This window comes from Tetrao urogallus, assembly GCF_951394365.1.
Source record: "Tetrao urogallus genome assembly, chromosome: 1".
NCBI lineage: Eukaryota > Metazoa > Chordata > Aves > Galliformes > Phasianidae > Tetrao > Tetrao urogallus.
Window position 1 is genome coordinate 124,258,938 of NC_136813.1, and position 24,791 is coordinate 124,283,728.

At 38.9% G+C, this 24,791-nt stretch overlaps 1 protein-coding gene across 1 annotated transcript in view; it reads left to right on the plus strand.

The window, feature by feature from the left end:
* Window positions 1-24,791, plus strand: part of KIAA0930 — a gene marked incomplete at both ends in the record, with an annotated part of 62,487 nt that overhangs the window by 33,042 nt on the left and 4,654 nt on the right. The window contains 6 exons of the mRNA XM_079549215.1: window positions 14,672-14,779; window positions 16,051-16,128; window positions 19,097-19,198; window positions 19,670-19,810; window positions 21,606-21,800; window positions 23,969-24,131. Of these exons, the coding sequence (XP_079405341.1) occupies window positions 14,672-14,779; window positions 16,051-16,128; window positions 19,097-19,198; window positions 19,670-19,810; window positions 21,606-21,800; window positions 23,969-24,131 (787 nt within the window). The remainder of the gene's footprint in view (window positions 1-14,671; window positions 14,780-16,050; window positions 16,129-19,096; window positions 19,199-19,669; window positions 19,811-21,605; window positions 21,801-23,968; window positions 24,132-24,791) is intronic.

The following is a 24,791-nucleotide window of genomic DNA, read 5'->3' on the forward strand; positions in this document are numbered from 1 at the left end:
TATATGTGTTACAGATTCTTGGATCCCAGGTAAGTGCCTTTGAATGTTTTCTTTTCTTGGCACTTTGCAGTAACAGTCTTTCAGTTCTCTGTGCCAAGTTTTGAAGATGCTTTTTTTTTCCCCTATGTCTTTAAGCAAAATTATAGATTCCCTGTAGGATCAGTGACAGCAGGGCAGTGTGGAATGTAGCTCTTCTCAAAGTTGATTTACTATGCTTTTAAGGTAAAATCCCTTTAGCCCATGGCTCTTTATGTGCAATTAAGTCAAGAGTAGAAAAATCCTTTTGCCGCTGCCTTACACTGTATCTAATATGACTGACTGGAAAATACAAGCTCTGATCCTCACTTAAAAAGAGTCCTTTGTGTTGCCAAAACCTTTAAGGTTACAGTGGTTGGACTTGGGATTCTGACTTTAAAATGGCATTAGATCAAAATTTAATATTTCTTAATCTTTCCAACCCAGTAGCCATTTATAAAGGATTATGCTTTGTTACAGTTGCAAGCTTCTGATCATTCTATAGAAAGCAGCTTTACCTTCTCTTAGGGATTAAGAAAAATACTAGGATGGTGTTAGCATGGATAACTGTGTAGTAGGGAAACTAAGGTAAAACCTCTAAGAACAGTGTATCAGCAGAGCAGGGTACACCTTCTGGCATTGTTATCTGGCAAGGATGCTGAATTTATATGGCAGAGATATAAGTACAAGTGAGCTTGCCTGGATTTTGGAGTAGGTCCTTTTTTCTACAGCATCCTACAGTTGGGAGCTAGTGGATTTGATGCCAAATGCATATGGTAGTCACTCAGGCTGCTAATTCTTCACTAAGCTTAAGCTACTGATTTGTCTGTGGTTTCAGAAACAGAACTGTGCAGGAGCAATGGTTTACATACTTATGTGCATCTGGACTTGTGACACAACAAATATTGGCTGGAGTGGGAGACTAGTTAGTTTCTAAATGACTTCAGGCACATGACTCCCACTGAAATTCACAGTATTTCTTAGCTGAATATCTAATTCACATTAACCATCTGCCTGGCTGGAAGATTTGACAACCTGAACTTAGAATTTATAACATTGCATTTCTGCTAGATTCTCTTACTTTTCTGTCCCTCTTGGAACTCTTCAGACCCATGCTTTTTAACACTGTAAATAAATAGAATGTCTCCTGTAGAGATACTTGATGTGCTGACAGATCCACATCACCATCTGATTACGACAGAGAAAGAAATGGCCAAATTCTGAATATTGTTTGCCAGATAAATTGTTGTCTTGTACGTGAACAGTTTTGTGGGAACAAAGAATGATTACGACATATGCAAGTCAGCAGGAAGACTACTGTTCTGTTTCAACTCTCTTGCTTTGCTAAGCTTATGGAGATGTTACAGTGAGTAGGAACAGGGGCTTCTGCAGAAAAGGAGAGGGTAAACATATTGTTCTCCTTTTGAAATGTGAAAGAGGAGCACTGGTGTTACCAGATTAATATTATGATTTCTTGTAGGGATCTCAACATTTAAAATGTAAAGATTTGGCTTTTCTTTTACAATTAACCCTCTCATATTTCTGTTTTTCCAGTGTTATTCTGCTGCTATTTGGTTGTCTAAATACATGAACATAAAAAAAACTGCTACTTGGTAACCTCTGCTTGTGCTGTATTTTTATCAAGCTCTCTGTGACAGAGAAACTTCATCTGGAAGAGCAGAAGCTCAAGGCCACTTTACCCTACTGATTAAAGAGAATTAACAATTCAGTATCTCAAATGCTGTGTGTCTAAGTCACCACGAGGTTGAGGGACAGCTGAGCACTGCTTGGCTGGGCTGCTCAGCCTGGAAAAGGTGCAGTGTCTGCTTGGAGCTCCCTGAAAACCTCATCAGACTGCTGCTTCAGCATAGCACATAGCCTTGATCTGAGGGTTATGCAGGCGGTGTCAGCTTGCTCATTATGGTTATGAAAATGCCTGCTTTCAGTGTTGAAACTTGCACTATTGTGCAAGCTCTGGAATATTGTAATCAGGTCTCTAATGACACTAGTAATTAGGACTTAAAGATTTAATTTACCTACTAGTTTTTTCATGTTTTCTGTTCAGTAATCCAGTTTATACATTTCTACATCCAACAGAAGTGGTTTTAAATGTGATACTTTATTAATGTTCCATAACCTTATTTTTCCTATGTCTGCCTGCTGCCTGAGTTCACGATGAGACATAGCTTCTCTTTTTTTGCTTACTGGATTCTGCAGTCAGCACACTGTATGTTGCTTCAGGTACTTGTGCTTCTCTGTGGAGGACTTCAAAGAGGTTGTCAAATGCGGTAATGAGGCGGTGGTAAGCAGCCTGTTTCATCCCAAAATATTGCTTACTTTGTAGTCTGTGACCACACTTGATAGTGCTGAAGTAGTGACGCATATCTATCCTTTCAGTTCTTGAATGTTGGTTTAGAAAATTTATAGGGAATTTGAATTTGGGAATTAACAATGCAATTCACAGAGTACAAGTGTTAGGTAGCAGCTAGAATTACTTTAATATTATTTAATATTATGTAATATATCTGGTAGGAGTTATTTGTGATGAGGAATTATTTGTTACGAGGGCTATAGTCAGTTTCAAAGGTGCTTCCTTTCCTACTGGTATATTAGTTATCCCAATGATGAAGAGTGGCGATAAGAATCCATTGAGAAAGCATCCTCTGTGCCTTCTACTGTTGTCTCATGGGAGGTAAGTGAGGTCTGACTTTAACTTCACTATTCAATTCAGAACCAGTCATAGAACAAATTCAGTTCCTGCCCCAGATGTGCTGTTGCTTGGAAGGAGATGATGCAAACAGATTGAAGTTGGGCAACATTTGCAGTGATGCTTTGTCTTTTCTGAATGAGTTTGGAGTAACGAGCAGTGTAATTAACCTTGAATTTCAGGAGGTCAGACTTCTCAAATCAGAGCATTTCTCACTCTAACGGATGCTAAAATGTGTACTCTAATGCAGTCTTGTGCCATTAAGTTGTCATTTGCAACCAGATCAATATGTGACAGGGGAATTATTAGGCTGTAAGGAATTATAGCTGCACTAACACTGACCTGAGTAGTGAGAATAGCTTTGCAGAACTGAGTATCAGGAAGAAAGGAAGTGGAAGAGAATGAAGGCTTACATGTAGATTGACTTTGTTGTTTTTAGGCTCAGACTGCAACTGAGCTTATCCAGTGAAGGACTGTGATGAGTGAATGCATCTGCAGATACAGCTACCTTTACTATCCTCCAGCCTCAGTCTTTCTGTGTTACTGCACTTTAATCAGTGAAAAATATCTGAACATTGTGTAGTTGAATGGTACAAGAGTAGGATTTCAGCAGATCTTGCTACCCTTGTTTTCAGCTGGGATAGAGTTAGGTTTGTTTTCTTCATAGTGTCTGGTATGATACTATGTTTTGGCTTTTGGATAGAAACAATGTTGATAACAGGCCCCTGTTTTAGTTCTTGCTGAGCAGTGCTGCACATATCCAGGGACGTTTGTGCTTCTTATGTTGTCCTGCCAGTGGAAAGGACTGATGGGGCACAAGGATCTGGGAGGGGACAGAACCAGGACAGATAGCCTGAACTGCCCTAATGGATATTCCACATGATGTGACATCATGCAAAAAAGCTTTTAAAAACTGAGGCAATTTGGCTGGGGGACAGCTGCTGCTCAGTAACTGACTGGGCATCATTTGGTGGGTGGTGAGCAGTTGTGTTGTGCATCACTTGTTTTGTAGGTATATACAATATTGTTATCATTACTGTTTTCATTTTCTTCTCCTTTTCTGTTTTATTAAATCTTTTTTTTTTTTTCTTTTTTTTTTTTTTTTAATTTCAGCCCACAAGTTCTTTTTTTTTTTTTTTTTTTTTTCTTTTTCCCCTCATTCCCTCTCCCCTCCCACTGGGAGGAGGGAGTAAGCAAGCAGCTGTGTAGATCTGAGCTGCTGCTGGGTTAAACCACAACACATCGTCAGGGCTTTATTTGTGGAAACATTTATTTGTTGAACAGAAGTATGAAAATATGAGATACCTCATTGTTCAGACAGGAAGGAGAAGAAACATTCATCTTAGGAATTAAGTAAATGAACTATAATGGTTTTTATACACTGCCTCTACCCTTTAGCCTGTGTTAAAAAGCACTTCAGCAGTGCAGGCAAAACACTAATACGGCAGAGTGCAAAGCCCTTCTTTGCTGTTCACAGATGTATGAGGCTTTATCCTAAAAAGTTGTTTGTTAAGTCCAAGAAAAAATTCCCAAGCCACCTGGTTTATAGTCATGGTATTACCTGAAGTATTTAAATCCTGTTTCTGTGTCAAAAGAGGGAACAGTAATCCTGGTCATCTTGCTTTCTTGAAAATCCCAAGTTAGCTATGGAAAAAAGAAAAACACTCTTCTCTTTGCCTGATTAAATATAAACTTGGGTGATTAGGAGCCATGCTGAACCTGATCAGATGTGGTGAAATTACCAAGTGGGTATTAACCTTCTTAACTGATATCAATCCTTAGGAATAAAAAAAAAACCCCAAACATCATACAAGTGATTCCTCTTGCGAAGAGTTTCCCAAACATATCTTTCCAGTTCCATAGCAACAAGTGGAGTCTTTAAGTGATATCAAAATATAAATTGATTTTACAGTGCAATATTTTATTGACACTTTTATACCAAATAGAAATATACTATGCAATCAGATGTTTTTTTCAACTTCCCTGGCACTTACTTACCGTATTTACTTACTGTTGCTTTATGTATTTCTTATGTGAAGACTAATAGGTCTTGCAAGGTCTGCAGCTTTTAGTGCCAGGACTGTGAGTAGGATGATAAATCTAGCAAATCAACTTTGGTCCAAAAGAAAAGGTCGTATTTGGTGAATCTGTTATTAATGAACATCATATGTAGCTATTCCTCTTTGAAATCTGATCATAGTTTTAGTGACTAGCCTGCTTTTTAAACACTTCAATCTGTTTGAATCCACAAAGATGATTGTGGACACAGCATTGTCAAATATACTTGAGGTAAGAGGGTAGAACTTGTGAATACCTGGAAGATCTTGAACGGAAGTCCCAGCTCTTCTATAACTAGTGATCATTTTGCTTTTGACTTCAGTGGGCAAGGCTTTCATTCCCATTAAATGAAAGTTCTAAAACTGTTCAGTGAGTTGCAGAATAATATAGCCAAATCTCTGTGATCCCTAGTAAAAAATAAATAAATAAATAAATCTCCCCAGCTACACTTGCTTGTTCTCTTGTCTGCTGTGACTGAGAAGTTAAATGAAGACTTAAGGAGGTCTCCCATTTACTGATAAATGTGCCAAAACTTTTGTTTGCATTTTCATTTTAAAGTTATCTTTGCTAGTAGCCTTCTGTGAGTCCTGTGATCCTTATGAGCGCAGTCTGGAATAGGAACAGTATTACAGCAGTGTCTGTTATCAGCCATACTAAACTTGGATGATGAAAAGGGTATTCCGCTACCCTTCTCTAAGGCTTCTATTCCATCTGCACGTACCCTCCCCAATCCATACCTGTACATTCATTTAGCATTTGAAGTAAGTCAGTCAAGTTGATGTTAAAGTTAAATGTCAACTTGGTGGCGGCAGTGGAAGGTCATAAGCCTTCACTTTGGGATTGTGATGTGGGTTGCTGAGTTTCTCACCTGCAGGTCTTGAATAAATAGCAGAAGTTAATCGCCCAGCATTTCTTAGGCCAGCAAATGAAAGAGTCCAAAGCTGTGAACAGATTCTCCTGGGTGCTTGTGTTATGGAAAAAATAAGAACTGCTGTTGAGCATGCAGCTTGTCCCATTTGGACCTCTGAAAGATACTGGAGACTGAAACCTTTCTGCTGTTTTGATTTCTTTAGAGCCAGCGTAAAATCAACTTTTTAGATTATTTACTGCTCTTTCTGTAGATCTGGCTTTTTGACTGTACTGAGATGGTTGTGGCAAAAGTAGTATTGAAACAAGTTAGATTAAAAAACTGTTTGCCTACAGCTGAACACATCTTACACAAAGCAGTTCACGAGCCTTTTATTGCAGTGGTCTTTGTTTCAGCTTTTAGTTTGTTTCAGTTTAGGTGTGTCTGGCTGCCATAACTACGGGGCATTATGCTGCCTTTTATGTAGACTCCAGGATATGTTCCAGGAGCCTCAGGTGCAAATTCTAAAAAATTAATAGTATGAGGGAAAAGGGAATTGGAATCTTGTTTTGGAGGGCCTTCTCCTTGCCTTCTAGAGTTACTGCCGATGAATGTTAAGGTAGCTAATAAACCTAAGATGAAAACTCATTACATTTGAAAGAATCTTTTTCATTTTAGTATGATTGCATGCGCTTGTCCCCTTTTAAATATTGTCTTGGCTATAAATATTCTAGGCAAGGGATAGAATGTAATTTGTTGTTAATGTCATTGTCCTTTCTTGGCTACTCTATTTGACAGGACTGGGGATGCACCATTCCCATAGGGCTTCTCTGTATGCTCAAGAAAATGCCAGACTGCTTTGATTTGCTTTCCATTTAATAGAGACAGGTCTGTCAGTGCCGAGCGGATGAATGAGCAGATGGATTTTCATGGTTGACTTGGTCAGATCAGCTCATGTTGTCTTACTGGATATATACTCTACAGTGATGCTTGGCAGCCTGTTAAAAACATAAATGTTTGTCTCACATACGTCTGCAAGTTTTGCTTGCCTGTTAAATACATATGAAATAAAAATCTTCAGAAATTGGAGTAGTGACCTCTATGCTACACTTCCAAGATTTCTTTTTCTGCAAAAATCCCATATTTCTGTGTCAGAAAGTCCTGACAGCTCCTGGGATGCTATGTTTTCCTTCTGGATTGTCATGTTGATTTGTTGTTGCATGCTGGCAAAGAAGCGTGGACTATCCTGCATCTCTGTGCTTTGGAGGGGAGAGAGTGCTCAGAGAGAGAGCATTGCCCTAAGGGCAGCTAGCTTCAGGCACTAGGGTAAGCTTGGATAAGTTTTGGCAGATTTTTGGCAGATTTTTGGCAGATCTGTGTAGCCAGCCTTGGGTCTGAGGAGCTGGACTAGTTGCTGGAGCCAGAGTCATTGCAAGATTTTGGCACTCTACCACCTTTCTAAGAGCAAGATGAACAGACATTACTTCACATCCTTTCCTGGTACTGAGCTTTGACTTGGGCTGAGTTTACAACCTAGTATCTGCTAATTTCAGTCATGATACGTACTAGTAAAAATTCCATGAAACTGGGTAGAGTGCTTTGCATTAAATCAGGAACTTGCAGCTTATTGATTGTTGTTGTGGTGTTTGTTTGGTTTTTAGATACAGAAATCAATATAAACCTTTTCTCTTCCCATCATCAGTATATTACATTAGCTTGACACTTTTTGTAATGCTGATTCAAAATTTAGGGTTCTAACATCTTTATCTTTCAGAATATTAATATTTAGAGGATGCACACGTGTGTTTCGTTCTTTTAGTTAAAACAGTTAAGAGGAAGTTTACTGGGATTTGAAGTACTTCAGAGGTATGGTGAAAGTAAAATTAAAAATTCTACTGGAGATCCTCAGCATTTTCTTATAGCATAGCGTCATTAACTTCTATAAGAGGACTTGTGCTTGGACTTTGCTCTCAATGCCTCTTTAAAATTAATTCAAGCAGCTTATTACAGGCTGTCTATGAAGTATATTTGTACCAATGATAAATATCCATGATAAAAATATCAATGATAGCCTTGGTGGAGTTAGTCATGCAGATGATGCAGAAGTTTATAGGTTTTTGGAAACACACTGAAGTAGTGGTAGTGAGAATTGTTATCTTTGCGAAAGTGGAGGAAAAGGAAATTGCTTTTTGTGGTGGAAGGAGCTGAAGATGGCTGTTGGTACCCCAAAGCTTGTTCTTGCTGTCTGACCAATTTGTTCAATTAAGAAACTGCTAGAGCAATAAATTCTGTCTCCCTCACATCCATAAACTGCCATAAAACTTGCTATAATAGCTCTTCTGTGCTGTATGAAGTATTTCAAGTTATGTCTAACACACATGTTCAAAGGGTCAAGAAGCAGAAGGAGCTTTAACATCCTACCCAGCTTAGGAATGTAACTAAACTTATGATTAACTGCAACATTGATGTAATTTTTTTTTCTAAACTTTGCTTGATAACTGGTTCTAAGCATTTAGCACTACTTCTTTATTCTTTATTTTAGCTGATCTTTTCTTTTTAGGGATCTTTCATTCTGTTAAGTAAAAAATTTTAAGTAAAGCATGAGAGAGGAGAACAAACTGGGACTGTGTTTGTAGAGTGAGAAGGGAGGAATCTGAAGCATGGGAGAGAAGGGCATAAGTTCCTGAAGTCAGTGAATTTAGAAAAACATAACATTCATCATGAGTGCTTCTAAGGCTCCACTTTGGAATTATACCTGCCTGGTGCAGGGGAAGCTAGTAAAGCAACAACTAGCAATGTGATAAATGCAAGAGGAAAAAGAAAAAGTTCCACTGTTGGAAACTGTTGGGCTTCTCAAAAGTTGAATGCACTGTGTGATGAAACAGTTTTAAAACAACTGTACTCTAGTGAATATGTTTGGTGTTATTCTGGTTTTGTACAAGAAGGAGGAGTGAAGAAGAAGGCGTGGGGGGGTTGGGGAACAGCTTTTAGTGTCTTTCTTGATCCTTTGAACCCCAAACTTGTCAGTGTAAATTCTTTAAAACTGGCCTTTATTACTAAATGGCTGAATGGCAGCTGGGTCTGGAGATGGTAGGAGGATCTCCTAACTGAATTTTTAAGCTGTTCTGTGAAAAATTCTTGGATGCTGTTCAGTCTCTTCCTCCTCTCTTTCTTCAAGCTTACTTCCCCTGAACTGTTTTCTGATGAATGTGATCTAGGAAACTGAAAAGAGGTGCTACTACGAGATATGCCTGTAATCCCATTGGATTTCATTTAAAAGAGAGTAAGAATCTATTTGTTTTAGAGATGGCTTTTGAATATCAACAAAATAGTAAGTCTTGTAAGTCATCCTTCCCCTGCTGCCCAACTAACAGCTTGTATTGATTTTGATTAGATTTCTTTTCAGGAGTTTTTCAAAGGCTTATGAGTTAAACCGTGCAAGTGAGGCAATGACAACACCTGTGTGAACTGAACAAATAGCATAGCATTGGCAACTATGTAGAATTCATGCTGTCCTGTGTGAAAAGTAGGGGGAGCATGTCTAAATATTATAGCATTCCATTATTTGGGGAATAAATGGACATGGTGAGGAAACGTATACAGTATATCTCAAAGATTTTTAAAGCTGGAGTTCAGGTGGGTTTTATGGTGAAGTGCTTCAGCTGTCTGTATGTGTATAACTAATATGTCTGTCATATTCAGTGTTTCCAGCATAAGATCTGTAATTTTTCTGTCACTTGAGTTGTTCTGCAAACATATCCAGTTGTATTACATTTCTGAAAGTCATGTTTCTGTGGATAAAACTGTAGTAGATGCTTTGCTCCTTCTCATTAGAATGTTCTTTTGTGCAGATCATCAATTCCAGCAGTTCCAGTAATACTGTATGTTCCCTTCTGCAATAGCCTACTGATGGCCCTGCCAGGCTCTTTCCAGTGCCTCTGGTGTCACAGCAGCATAGTCACAGGCATTGCATGAATCACAGAATCATAGAGTCATTAAGGTTGGAAAAGACCACTAAGATCACCTAGTTCAACCATCAGTCCATCCCCACTGTTAGTTTAAAGTTGTGACACCTGGCAAGAAAGCAATCTAATGCAAAGATGTACCTTTCACAGGTCTGCTAAAAAGAATCCAGCAAAACAAACTAAAATTTAATCAAATTACATTATTTTGAAAATTACATTCTAGGCTCTCTTTTAGAGCTTCATTTTCTGAAGATTTTCACTGTAAAAAGATTTAGTGTAGCTGTAGCAAGTAATCCAAAATATATGTATTTTTTTTCATCACCACAAATGATCTGAACTTTGAAGATTGAAATTTGGAAAGGCTGGAACTGGCTGCAAGAATGAACTAAATGATTCTATGATTCTAAATGGAAGACAGAATTTATGAAGTCTGAGAGAAGGTGAAAGCAAGAAAAAAAGCAAGCAAGGAAGTATTTGCTTCCTGATCTGAAAACTGAAAAACTCTGTCATCTTGTATGATCTTCATACCCTACTTTGTACGGACTCAGTGTTCCTGATGTGTCCTGAGGGTTGCTACTGAGTTTCGATGTTGGATAAGTCTTCAGTTAAAAGAAATCCTAGAGATGGACCGTAGCTTAGCTAGTGTGCAAGAAATGTGCAAGAATTTGCCAGGATTGACAAAGAAATGAGGCAATGGGAGACTCCTAAATGAAGTCAGTAAAGTCGGGGAGCAGACACCAAATGGAGATACTGGTGAAGAGGCTCAGCAGAGATCGCTGACTGGGATGGTAGCATCAGAGCAGATGCAGATTTGTAGATGACACAGATTGGTGGTGCATGTATTAGTGAGGGCAAGACTGTCACTGCACAGTATGCTCCCTGAGAAGCGTGGAACTCTTTGTTACTGATGTAGGTCAGTACTTCAGTGCCAGGAGTGCATGCGGGTTCTGAGAAGAATGTACAAGTCTTGAAGCATAAGTAATTTAGCATGAGATCGTGGAGCTGCTGCGCAGAAAAAGCGCAGGCCTGATGTGTGTGAACAGTGGAGTAGTAAGAGTGCGAGTACCAGTGCTGTGCTAGTGCCAGGGAACTCCAGTACTGGTGAAATACTGAGAGAGTGGGAGGGGATAAAAAAAAAGACACAGTTTCCAGTTGTCCAACTGTGGGAGGCACAGAGACCTCCTAAAGGAATTATTGTGCTCAGTTGTGTGTGAAAGGCTAATGAATGACAAATTTAAAGTGTGTAGATTTTTTGATGCAAACAACTTATATACATATACTGAGTACTAAAGAGTAGTAGAAGCAGGCATGTCAAGAACCAGAGGATGGAAAAAGGATAGTAGATGAATTAAATGAAGTTGCATATTTTTAGCCAAGAAGTTGTTCTCAAAGCATGGTATTTCCCTGGGTGCTGCCTAGTCAAATATGGTTGACTGGGTATTATAAAAAAGTACCAGGGTGAAATGTCTGTGATGCATAGGTGGTCATCCTAGCTAACGTAATTCTTTCTAGCCTTAACTCACTAGCTGAAAACTTTATATAGATGGCATAATGGTTTTCAGCTTGCTCCAACTGTAAAAGGGTGCATTTGCATTCTGATTTCAATGAGGAAATTCAGGTTGGCTTTAGGACTGCTGAGAGTAGGTAATTAGTACTTAATGCAGTTTATTAGTTTTTCTCACGTGCAGCAAAGCACGCCTAATGTAAAGCCAGCCAAGTGAATCAGCAGCAGACCTGGATCCCTGGCTTAGGTAGAGATGTTTTCTTGAGAGAACTCGTCTGTCCCCTGAAAGCCAGCGTGTTTTCCACTTTGTATCATTTCCTAACTCTGGAAAGCTGAAGGTGGCAATGTAAATTAAGGCCAGAAAGTCACAAAACTGTTCACTGAGAACCATGAGACCCTGAGAAATTTTGTGCATATGCACACACCCCCACAGATTTTATATATGCTGTGTATATATATCCATACGTACATTTACACATTTATAAGTACGTATATTAAACCAAACAACAACAAAACAAGGGTTTTGCCATACAACTTCTGTGTGAATCTAAGAAAATGCTTTTGTAAGGCAAGTGTTTCTCTTCAGTCATAGAACACTGTGCTCAGCACTGGCAGCACCAGTTTATCTAAACTACAGTACTGGCTTCTATTACTGGGGACCTCTTGGGATTTTGATATCTCTCCTATTTGTTAGAACACTTAAAAGTCAGAACAGTGAACATGTTGATCTTCTGTTTACCATACTTTCAATCCCAAGTATCTCCTAGCAGCACTGCAGTCACTTAAAATAGTTCGCCTAAATACAAAAGATTAGTACTTACCCTCTGGTTTTCATGTTTTCTCATTAAATTAAGAAATCTCTTAATGCCAATTAAGAGTCACTTCTACAATATTTGAGGTAGCATAACTGCAACTCTTTTGCACATAAGTAACCTTACAGAAAAATGGGACTGTTCGGGTGCTTCTGGCTTTTATTTTATGTGTTTGACATGTATGCTGCTGCTGTGTAGTACCAGGAAGACGAGTATAGGAATGCTTGAGTGAATTTTTTTAGGGAACTGAACAAATCAGATCAACCTGTCAAGGAATTTCGATAGCTGATTCTAAACAGTAGCTAATAATGTGTATGAAACACTGAGAATTCATATTTGAAGGTTGTTTTTTTTTTTGTTGTTTTTTTGTTTTTTTGTTTTTTTTTTTTTTTGCTTAAAGTGATTTATTTATTTGTTTTGAATCTCTCCTTTCATAGTGACTGATGCTGAACAAATTGCTGCAGGTGGATTCAGCTCCAGTCATCCTTCTAATGTGCCAGTAGCATTGGGATTGCATCATACAAATTGATGTTATGGGAAATAAATCAACAGGCTTGAATCAAGTGGCTGCTGTTAGCCTCTGGCACTGTGGTGAAAGAAGGAGGTTAATTTGTGAGCTCTGGAAGACACTGCCCATGTCCTAGGTGGTGTTACCTGTCTGTGACCCACGTGGCTTATTGTCTGGCAAAAAAAAAAAGTTTTGATTCATCTTACTTGAATAAGTTTCCCATTCTGTTATAGTGAAGCTCAAGGGCTTAGCACCTGTGGAAAGGATTTGCAGTGAGCTGCAGTGCTCTGACCCAGAAGCTGTGCTGCTTGGGAGTCAGATGCTAAATGAGTAGGGAAAAGTCTTCTTCCCAGCTTGGGAAAAAAAGAAGTCACAGCTGATGAGAGAGAGGCCACTGCCTGTCATGATCTATCACAGGGTGGGAATGGTGTTATGTGAGAAAGTTGTAGTCAAATGTCTCTGATCTACTTCTCCCTACCAGCGCGTGAATTAATTTTATGAGTAGAGAACATTGGTGATCAGCTTCTGTAGAGAAAGATTTGGACTTCATCATGAAGAGATGATTCTGCCAGGGGTTAAAATAAAGGTTTTGTGGATGCAGGTGGAATGGCCTGAGGTGTCTGCTGTGTGCTTCATCACCCCTGACCTGTTGTTAGCTGTACCTGGACTTTTACCCTTTAATTGTTGAGTTGTGCTCAGTTACGCTTGCCTTCATCCAGTCCTTCTTCCTTTCTAGACAGCCCAACTTTGTCTCACAAGGTATTTCCGGCATCTTGTTACTATGGTGGTTCTTTGCTGTTAGGCATAAAAGTGCAAATCTCACCTTAGTTTATTTGGAGAGGAATTTTTATGAGATCAGCTGCTCACAGCTTGGTCTCAGGTTTTCACAGTAACCTGATCTGTGCAGTTATAATCTTTTTCGTTAGTAACATAGGAGCTTTGGAAATAAAAACCAAAGGAGTACATATGTGTCTAGTATTTTTAGAAGATATTTGTAAGGAAAAAAAAATTAATAACAAAATAATGCATTCAGCTTTCATGGTATCTGCATGATGGTGTCATGCAGTATTTTGTTCATCTTTGTATTTTTCAGTCTTGTAGCTTTGTCATTCTTGGAGGACTTGAAACAAAAATGCATTTACTATGGGGCTTAATGTTACTCTGTTTGATTTTGTTCATGTAGTCAATGTTTTATGATAATCTGTTGTCTAATAAGCTAGCTCTACCTCTTTTCTTTGGGCTATCCACAACAGGTTCAGGAATTACCCTGTTTGTAACTGTGTTAACTAGTCACCGTATTCCAGGAATCTCAACAGATGTTTAGGAAACATTAATGTTAACTAAAAATATTTCTCAAAGAGGAACAAATATTTTTCCAGGTGTATCAAGATAGTGCATAGCTTTGATATCAAAGTATGCTACCTGTGTCTCTGTTTTATGTACAACTTCAGAGATAAAGCTGTTCTATAGATATTTTAATTTTTGTGAAACACTGGACTTCTGTTTAACCATGTGCACTACATCAAGTCAGGTTTTTTGTTATTTCAACTGCTTCAGTTTGATAGCCTTTGCAGAGTTGTTTCTACTTCCTGGGATTTCTTAGGCTTTTTGTTTTTTCTTTTTTCAATACATGAAAATGTTGTATGTAAGTACTGGTCCAGCCTAGTACTGTCAGTGCGAACGTGTAGAAGAGGGTTACCAAAATGTGCCTTCTGAGGGATTAACTTGTGAACTTAATCGTAGAGTCTCCCACTACACTTGGGAACAAGCTTAATTCTTTCTTTCTGCCTCCACAGTGACATGCAGATGTGTTGTGTTCTCTTTTTATCCCTGGTGATATTCTGCTTTCATGGTATTTTTCACAGAGCATTTATAGGCTTCTTGGGATGAAGGTTTCTCATTGCTGGTGTGATGGCTTTGAGTTCCAGTTCCTGCTGCATGGTATTTTTCTCCAAACAGCTACCAGATGGATAAATGTGTGCATTCATCTAATGTGTTTGTATTCCAAGGGATTATGTTAAGAGAAATGCATGTCAGGGTATGGGCAGCAATCTTTACTTCACCATAGCTAAAACATACCCACACATAAGGAATAAATGAAGCTTTGCTTCCATGAATGGTCTTGGGCAGCAAAATCTGATCCTTACAAAAACATGTCAGGAATCTTTATTGGCAATGTGTAGTTTCTGGAGTCAATATTAAATATGCATTTGGCACCTTTGGGTATTTTTCAAAGAGATTTGTTATTTTCTTAGCAGGTTGAAGTTGAAGTTTATCGAAGAGATTCCAAGAAGCTTCCTGGGCTGGGAGATCCTGACATTGACTGGGAAGAGAGTGTCTACTTGAATCTCATTCTACAGAAGGTAACAGTGATGCTTACTTAATTTTCACATGTTGTTAATGGTGCAAAGGTTTAAGGGAAAGCTTTAGTCTGTCCACATTCCTCTCTACTATTGGGAGGATTTGAACATTTCTGGAAAATGGAAACAAAACATGTTTTTTGCTTTTGTTAGAGTCTGAATGAACAAAACCAGGAATAATTGTTCTTTTCTAGTAGAGTCATAAGAGCTTTCTTCAAAATCTTTGAATGTATCCAGTAAAGCTGAGCTGAATATTATCTGAAAGCTCTGCAGAATGGAAGGCTTTGTCAAGTATAATAGTTTTTGAGTGTGAATAACTATTTGACCAGCAGTGATTTTGTTAGTTCAGCCAACAGAGGGAACTGCTAAATGAAACCGCAATGGGATTTTTCTGCTGTATACATCAGAGCTTTATTAAGCCTTTTCTTTCTGTTGGTGGAAAGATGAAACTAGCACATCCTATTTTTTTTAAATTATCTTGTGTTGTTCAGTTACTGTGTGTCATGTTGTTGCTTTGAGAAGGTGAATGCTGTTGGAGTCTTTCCAGATCTCTGAGAAGTTTTGTTGATTATGGTTTTAAAATGAGGCTGCTGCCTCATTGCGCACATCCTGGAGAATAAATTTTTTATTCTCTCCCCCTCTTTCTCCCCTTCCTCCCAGAACTCAAATTGCAGAAGTTCACTGCAAAGAGTGTTTTCTGTATGTATTTGGTGTTGATTTAAAACATAATCTGTCGGAAGCACTACAGTCAGAATTTGGAGATGCTGCTACAGCTGAACACTGCTGTCCAGAGCTGTTACACATGCACCTTCTAAGTGTTCTTGGGTTGTTTGGCAGGCTGCATCAATGCATTCTGATCTTTTTCATTTTTGCTTATGTTGATTATTGTTTTCATTATGCCCCTTTTGAAAGGAGGAAATATTTTCCATTTCTACTGTAAAGTGTTCTGTGTGTTATGCTCATTCTCCAGTTGACCAGTTGGCTTTAGTGTTAAACAATACTGACAGATGTTTCTTTACCCGTAGGTTGTGCACTCTAGCAAGCATCTTCATAGAAGATTTTTTCAGCATTGCTGAGTTAGCCCACAAATTTATGTTTTTTTATTATCAAGAAAACTGTAGGGGTTTCAGGATGATAAAGAGAATAGCAATACCAAAACATTTTACTACTTAGCCAGAGAGCTGAAAGAGATGAAGATGGAATGTGTTCTGCTATGTACACTTTATTTTTCCGACTTTAAAACTTCATTTTTCTATCTGGTGTCCTTGTTTTAGCTGGATTATGTGGTGACATGTGCTGTGTGCACACGCTCCGATGGAGGAGATATTCACATTCACAAAAAGAAATCTCAGGTGAGATTACCCTATTCTTACTGTGGATAAGAGGTTGGTATCCAGTATTTGCTAATCCTAAAAATTGTGTCAACACCAGCACAGCAGTTCTCATGCTGTGCTCTGTCACAGGTTCATCCTTCTGAAACAGCTCAGGTCTGCCTGCTGATAAATCTTAGCAGTCTGCTAAATGTGGGTTCTAAATGTGCTTTATAGCCCATCTCAAAAAGCCATAAAGACCTCTCTGCACTCTCAAGATTTGTATCTTTGCTTAGTGGATTCGCAAAAAGTGAGCTGAGAGGAGTATGTCGGACTGTTAGGGTGAAATCAGACGTTCACCCAGTTTGTACAAATCATGAGTTTTTTTAAAAAAAAAAAAAAAAAAAAAAAAATCCTGCAGGATACATTTGTAATGTAGCTATATTAAACAGTAGGCAATTTACTGATTGGCATCTTATCTTTTTATTGCTTTTTATGCAGTTCTTATTTTCTTCCTTAAATTGCTTATTCCTTACATCAGCCCACAGAGGACTTTCATCACTGATGTGTGCAGCATACAGTTAATCCAGGGTTTAACGTAGGGGAGGAGACTGAATGATAAGCATGAAGTGGATGGGAATAAGAAACCCTAGACTTCTTCACCCATTTTTTCAGCAGTTCTTGCAATACTTTTTCCTGGTTGACAGAAATTCTACTCTAAAAGGTTTCTGTTGCATAAACTGTTTGTCCCAGAGATTTCAACTTCTTTTGTTCTCTCAGCTGCTTGTGTGGCTTTAGCTAAAATAAGTCAGTGTTTTAAAATCCTTTAACCAGTTTTACTTCATTGAAATAAATTGTTTTGCCTACAAAGAAAACTAGCACTGCTGATTATTTTATTTACAATTTGCACGTTGGGCATAAAAATCCCTCCTAGTTTAAGGAGGGATCCCTAGTCAATGTTGTAATGTGATGCTGTTAAGGCAACAAGTCTTTTATTTCTCATTACTGTTTCTGCTGTATACAAGTTCAGATTTCACCCTGAGTTAACTTCTGCAAAATTCTTTTGAGAAAAACAAATCTGTAAATATTGAGCGTGCCTTTGAAAACTAGGAAGATGAGAATAAGAGGCCTGCCCAAAGCACTTGGGCAATGTTCTGTGGAAGAGTGAGGTTTTCTCTTCCTCATTTCTTGAGGCTCATAATGTGAGACTGCTTACAAATTTTGCTTTGTTTCTTCCTATCTAGGAGAAACTAGGAACATTAAAATTTACCTGGACATCCTAATATTGTGAAGCTGTTGTATAGAGAGAGGAGAAAGGGCAATTCTGTGTACTGTAGAAAGCATGTTTGCATTAGGACATTATATTGAAACATGCATGAATCAACTTCTTAAGATCTATATTACTGTTCTGATTGTTGTGGCTTTAGAAAGTATATATTATGGGTTTTTTGATTTGTTTTTTTTCTTTACATTGTATGGCATAGGAACAAAGATGCCTTGAAGATATCCTTGTTTCAGGCATCAGTTCAAGAAGCAGCAGAATTTCTTTTTAGTGATCTATGTGTAAATCATGTATTTGGTTGAAAGGCTTGGAATAAGGATGTCCCAAGCTTGACAGCTTGGGTGAATTCAGATCTTTTAGCCCATGGTGAATGCGTTGAGGAAACTTGGTGTGTTTCTTTAATTCAAAGCTTTGTAAACAGAAATGGAAGCAAAGAAAGCTACTTAGTATAAATTCCTCTCCTTTTTAAGCTGTTTGTAGTCCTGTTGGACTGCTGAAATCTACAGCTGTCAGCTTTTTAAATGTTAGTAGTTTTGGAGAGGAAATGAACAAAGAGGGGATGAGGAATTGCTTCAGAGGGGGAAGACTGTACTACAGGAAGCACGGTGGCGAAGGAAAGAAACAGAAGCGGAAGGTGGGGATGAGAAATTGAGTTCTTGTCTTCTTGAGAGCCCTCATGTCTCATTACTGAGTAATACTGGTCTTATTGTGAGACTGAGCAAACAACAACATTCATTGTACAGTGTCAGGTCAGCAGCTTCACAGTAACTCTCTTGCTGTGTTTGTGATTTTACATTACAGCAGACTGCATTAACTTAACGACAACTCAGGATGGTTTTTGGTTAATGAAAAGCATTGCCATAGAATCACAGAATCACAGAGACACCAAGGTTGGAAAAGACCTACAAGATCATCCAGTCCAACCATCCACCCATCACCAATAGTTCTCACTAAACCATGTCCCTCAACACAAAATCCAAATGTTCCTTGAACACCTCCAGGGTCGGTGACTCTACCACCTCCCTGGGCAGCCCATTCCAGTGCCTGACCACTCTTTCAGAAAAGTAGTATTTCCTAACAACCAGCCTAAATCTCCTCTGGTGCAGCTCAAAGCCATTCCCTCTACTTCTATCACCAGTTACACGAGAGAAGAGGCTGACCCCAGCTCACTACAACCTCCCTTCAGGTAGTTGTACAGAGCAATGAGGTCTCCCCTGAGCCTCCTCTTGTCCAGGCTGAACATTCCCAGCTCCTTCAGCCTCTCCTCATAAGCCCTGTGCTCCAGACCCCTCACCAGCTTTGTTGCCCTTTTTTGAATCTGCTCCAGGGCCTCAATGTCTTTCTTGCAGTGAGGGGCCCAAAACTGGACACAGTACTTGAGGTGCCAAAGCTGAGTACAGGGGGACAATCACTTCCCTGCTCCTGCTGGCAATGCTGTTTCTGATGCAAGCATGAGAGGTTGGTGAGAGCTCAGATGCGTACAGAAACATCTACCATGAATTAATTGATTGTTTGCACGTGAAAACTCATGAATTTCATGAGTGGAAGGTTCTGTCATTATTGTAAGGTGAGCTTTGCTTTCAGGATGTCCAACCTAAGTGCAGGTGCTGGCTGATTGTGCAATGTTGACCATGGTGTTTAGGCATTGCTTGCCTGGAAATTGATGTGCCTGTTCCTGGGCACATTTAACTGAGAAGATGTAATTTTCTTTTTCAATATCTTTCTCAGCAAGTGTTTGCATCTCCTAGTAAACACCCAATGGATAGCAAAGGAGAAGAGTCAAAGATCAGCTATCCCAACATATTCTTCATGATTGACAGTTTTGAAGAGGTGAGTTACTTGCTGCAGTGGGGTTTTGTCCTATACTGGTCTAATATCCTAAGGAGTTGTTTTCTGGCACTTTTGAAGAAATACTTTTGGCTATTTGAATACTGTGCAAGTCATGGTTATTATATATAGTATACATAGTATGCGTGTGTGTGTGTGTATATACACTATATATATGAGATCTTCCTCATTATTTAATATCTGAAATCTGGATTTAGAGCTTTGATGTAAGTCTTTTATGAAGGATTGAAGCAAGAGAGGATGATTTTAAGAGATGCCTATCCTAATGCATGATGTGCAGTGAGTACTGTCTAGAGTCTGTGATCTTTGGAAAGGCTTGGATGGAGCCTGCAGATTCCTTGCATTTTCCCATTGGCACTGAATCTGCATTAGACATAAGGAGAGGGAATCTGAAAGTATTTGAACTTCGACAGCTGCAATTTTCCTTTAAGTGTTTTGTCTTGCATCATCCAGGTTTTCAGTGACATGACTGTGGGAGAAGGAGAAATGGTCTGTGTGGAGCTGGTGGCCAGTGACAAAAGCAACACTTTCCAAGGGGTGATTTTCCAGGGATCCATCCGCTATGAAGCACTCAAGAAGGTCTATGACAACAGGGTAAGGTGATCTGAACAACAACGTCTTGTAGCAGTGATGTTAACCATAGTTTTGGTACTGAGATTGTTGGCTTTTTGTCCTGTTAGATCATCTTCATCATAATTTATCCTATTTGGCTTTGAAAGCTGCTCCGTAGTTGGTGCTTTTTGTCTCAAATGGCTGAAGTTTCTCAGATCAGGATATATTAGTCTTGTATTTGCCAAAAGGAGTAAAGCTTATCCGTGGCAGGATGTGACACCAAAATAGATGTGAATAGCACAGTTCTGGGAGCCCTTCCGTTTTTCTGAAACCTCATGAGTTTTTCTACTTACCTGTGAAAAAGCATGTTTTACAGGGAGATCTTGAACTCTGATATCTGTTATATTTAAAATGTTTCTGTATACAAGTACAGAGGACACTACACTGAGTTTCATTCCTGCAAAATAAGTTTTCATTGTTTTTGGATAGGAATTTGAAATGCCATCTCTCCCAGCTTCAAATTCAGTACTTAGTTTTGAAGTTGAGAGGTGGCAAGAGCCAATAAATTTCACCAAAGATTTGCTGCGAAGACAGTACTGAAGGATTAAAAAGAAAAGAAAGCCAATCAGTACCCACTGTGACTGTAAACTTCTTCACTTCTCTTTGTTTTTACCCTTTTCAATAGAGATTCTGAACAATTTCTCTTCTCCCCATTTGAAACGAGAGTTGTTTTGTAGTTTTTCTTCCAAAGAACATGAAACTAAAGTTCTCTCTGTCCTGCTATCATCTTATTGTCTGAAATTATCAGCAGATGAGACTGCAGAGTCTCTAAGGACTAAATAAGAAAGTCTTGCAGTAGAGAGACAACATTTGATGTGTTAGTGTCGTGTTATAGCTGAGGAATTGACCATGTTGACTATGCTTGACCATGCTGCAGTTCTATTCGATGAAAAATGGTATGGTTTGTTTTAATATTTGATTACAGGTAAAGGTAAATCTTCTGACTTCTTTGTATTGTCAGAAGAAAGCAGCAGTAAGCTATGTGTATTTTGAAGGTTACTTGGGTTTTAGTTGTCTGCTTTAATTCTTAGTGCAGTATGGATTGTTATATTATGAACAAGCTTGGCTCCTTAAGGGGTTAAAGTGCTGAAAGTTGTGATAAACCACTGAAGTTTGTGCATAGATCCTTCTTATTTTACTTCACTAAACCCTGACCATTTTCATATTGTTCTGTTCTCTTTTCCATTTCTCAGTTCAGTTTTTGGTTCAGTTGTGTTGAGTGGAAACAGAACCCTTCTCTGCCATGAGTTCAAAAGCTGTCAGGGTTTTGTGGCAGGTGATGTTGTCGTGCAGCTGTTAATTGTGCATAAGGACTCTGTCATTACGCTTTGTGCTTGACGATGTGAATATAAAAATGTCAGAATTATGCTTCCCGTAAGGTAGGCACACAAGCCCATTCTGCTCAAGTTTAGTTGTCTGTGATGTTTTGACTCAAGCAAACATTCCTGCACACCTGTGAGGAGCTGTGCGTGTGCCTGTCTGTGTTCCAATGTGCCATGGTGTGTTGGTTTGGGAAAAGACTTGTTATCTCAGTGCGTCATTGGATAACTCTGCTTTTGGGATAGCTGAAGGAGTTGATTCTTCTCTGAGCCACTGTTCTTGTATCTGTAACATTGCTTTCCCTTTAGAATTTGCTTCATATTGGGGCTTAAAATGCTTCCTAAGAATCAAGATATTAACCATTATTCGCAAGGTTTTTACTTGTACTTAAATAAAATCATATTTTGTATCTGGGAATTAAATTGTGTGTATTTCTTTCTTATCTCATGCACTGTAGGTGAGTGTTGCAGCAAAGATGGCTCAAAGAATGTCCTTTGGCTTTTATAAATATAACAACATGGAGTTTGTCCGAATGAAAGGGCCCCAAGGGAAAGGACATGCAGAGATGGCAGTGAGTAGAGTTCCTACTGGCGACACTTCACCTTATGGAACAGAAGAAGATTCAAATCCAGACTCCCCAGTTCATGAGAGAGTAAGTAGGCTGAGGTTAAGCGTATGTTTTACTTCAAAGTCAGTTGAGGGACTAAAGCTGGAATTGTCTGACATGATGGTTCTGAACTTAGTTTTGCATGTGTATATTTTGAATATATTCAACGTATCACAGAATCACGGAATGGCCTGGGTTGAAAAGGACCTCAAAGACCATCAAGTTTCAACCCCCCTACTATGTGCAGGGTCTAGTGGTTACTAGACCAAGCTGCCCACAGCCAGGTCCAGCCTGGCTTTGAATGCCTCCAGGGATGGGGCATCCACAACCTCCTTGGGCAGCCTGTTCCAGTGTGCCACCATCCTCTGAGTGACAAGCTTCCTCCTAATATCCAGCCTTAAGCCTCCCTTGTCTTTGTTTAAAACCATTCCTCCTTGTCCTATCACTATCAACCCATCTAAACAGATGTTCTCCCTCCTATTTATACACTCCCCATGTGCAGATGGATTTTAGTCACAGTTTTCCTTGAGCAAATACTGAATACAGAGAAGAATGCATGATTCATATTTCTGGAGGAGTGTTTTGTTGAAACAACAGCAGTGTTGATGCTGAAAATGATGGAGCTGCCTATTTTCTATGAAAATTAATTCCATTTCTGTACAAGATGGGGTTTACCTAGAAACATGGAATTTGTGTATGGTGTAGCTTTCTTACTAAACCTCCCAGGTAACTTTTGAGGAGTTTTATGGAGAGATTTTGCCAGCAGCAGGAAGATTGTAATATTAAAGCAAGGACTATACATCTAGATGCAGAACTGTGATTATGCATATGCTGAATTCTAAAGCAAGCGCAGTAAAATACCAATGAAGTATCCAGAGATTCTGATTTGGCCCTTAATCAATCCTACGCATTGTTTTTAGTAATGATATTTAACCTAGTTAATGGGGATTAGACAGCGTTTGCCTTCAAAATATCTGTACAGGTGTGTCCTGACCCAGGCTGTGTGATTACTGATTCCTACTTAACATCACTAAGCCTGTAGTTGATAGACCCACAGAGCTGCTTTCAGATGTGCCCATGGAAGAGTATGACTTCTGGATTCTTAAAAGGGCAGATGAGCAGTCACACTGAACACATTAATTGAATGTGTGTCTTCTGTACTGTAGAGATACAGTCTGTGGAAACCATGCCTGGTGGGACTTCCTGAGCTGATAGCTAGCAGGCTTCCAGTGTCTCTGTTGATGTATCGTTGTTACTCTTTGCTAATGGTTTTGATGGCCTTTTGTCTGTTTCTGGTTTACCCTCCAGGTGTGATAAGAAATGACTATGGAATTAAAAAGAAATTGAGACAAGCATAGATTAGAGATCAAGTGCAATTATGGGAGGATCATTTGGGTGATTGAATGCCTTTTTTTTTAAAATATATGTTAATGAAAGAGGGATAACATAAGGGCTTCTTCAGTGCAACACCAATGTGGTTTAGCTATCATTCTCCACTGCATATCACTTCCCTCCATATTTACAATGACAAATACAAGCAGTATCAGATCTCATTTTAGGAAACGTTACGGGATTGTTAAATCAACAGTGTGAGAAAGGAAGGCTGAGATGAAAGAAATTATTTCTATAGAGAAATAATACACGTACAGTTGAGCATTGATTGGGCTTTTGTGTCATGTTCTTGGGTTAGGTAATTGCCTGGTGACCCTGCTTCACAGTGACGTTTACGGTGATCTCATGTGGCATCCATTTAACCTGGAAAACAACTACCTTGTGCTTACATGATGATGCACAGTTCTGTGTTCACTAAGTACGTTCTTAGCTTATTAAGTCTTCTTTGCATTTCAACACGCAAAAATAAGATTGACATTGTTGGTGCCTAAATAAGTTATTAATCCTTTGTGATTATAAATTTTTGTGTAAAGTGATCACATGACAGCTCTGAAGAGAAAGGGTTTTTTCATTATTTTATTTTTCACGTGATAGTTAAGGGTGCTGATGCATCAAAATATCTTATTTCGATGAGCAGCTTGAAGCTGAGGTGACTCTGCAGTTGACATTCTCTGACCACTATGCTAAAAACTGCAGCTAGATGCAGTTGTGATTTAGTTTTAAATGTGACTGCCTTGTGACACATTTCAGACTAAAACGTTCTATGCTTCTAATAAGACACGAGCAAAATTTTCTCCAGCATTTCTTCTATTCTCTTTCAGCTCACGTCTTTCAGCACACCACCAACCCCAGAACGCAACAATCGCCCATCCTTTTTCTCCCCATCTCTTAAGAGAAAAGTGCCCCGAAATCGAATTGCTGAGATGAAAAAATCCCACTCAGCGAATGACAGTGAGGAGTTCTTCAGAGATGATGATGGTGGAGGTGAGACAAGTAACATCAGCTAAACAGACTTTCAGAGAGAAGGGAAAACACATCTGTGGAAAGGGATCCCAATGCTGGATTTTTCAAAAGGTTTGCAGCATGAAAAACACAGCTCCACGGAAAGTCCAACTCTGGTGCCACTCCAAAACTGGGTTCACAGATTTAGCATCTATATGAAGGCGGAAAACCAATTTGTCTCCATGTTTAATTATGTAAAGGCTACAGTGTGGATCAGTTACTATGTAGTATGATGGGAAGAGCAGCTTTCCCATATGGAGTCCTGCTGTCCCAATTTTTTTTTCCTGGAGGCTGCAGAAGATAGGCTGGGGTTCAAAGCTTTTATCCAGCAGCTTTCCTTCCAGGTGATGGTGCCTGCTCAATATACTAATATACTCTGATCCTAGTATGGTAATGGTCATAATGATGAACATTCTTATTATTTTCATTTTCAATTCCTTTAAAAATGTTTGAGTGGAAAAATGACTGATTTTTCCAAACATTTTATAGCATGCAAATATTAGAGCGTACGTATAAAATATTGAGATGTGTGCTTTTGTTTACAGTTGTGGATGTTTTGACCTTACTGTTCCTGGGCCTTATTTAAAAATACACGTATATAGCTATTAAAACGAGTATTTTAAAAGCTTATGCTAGGAAGTT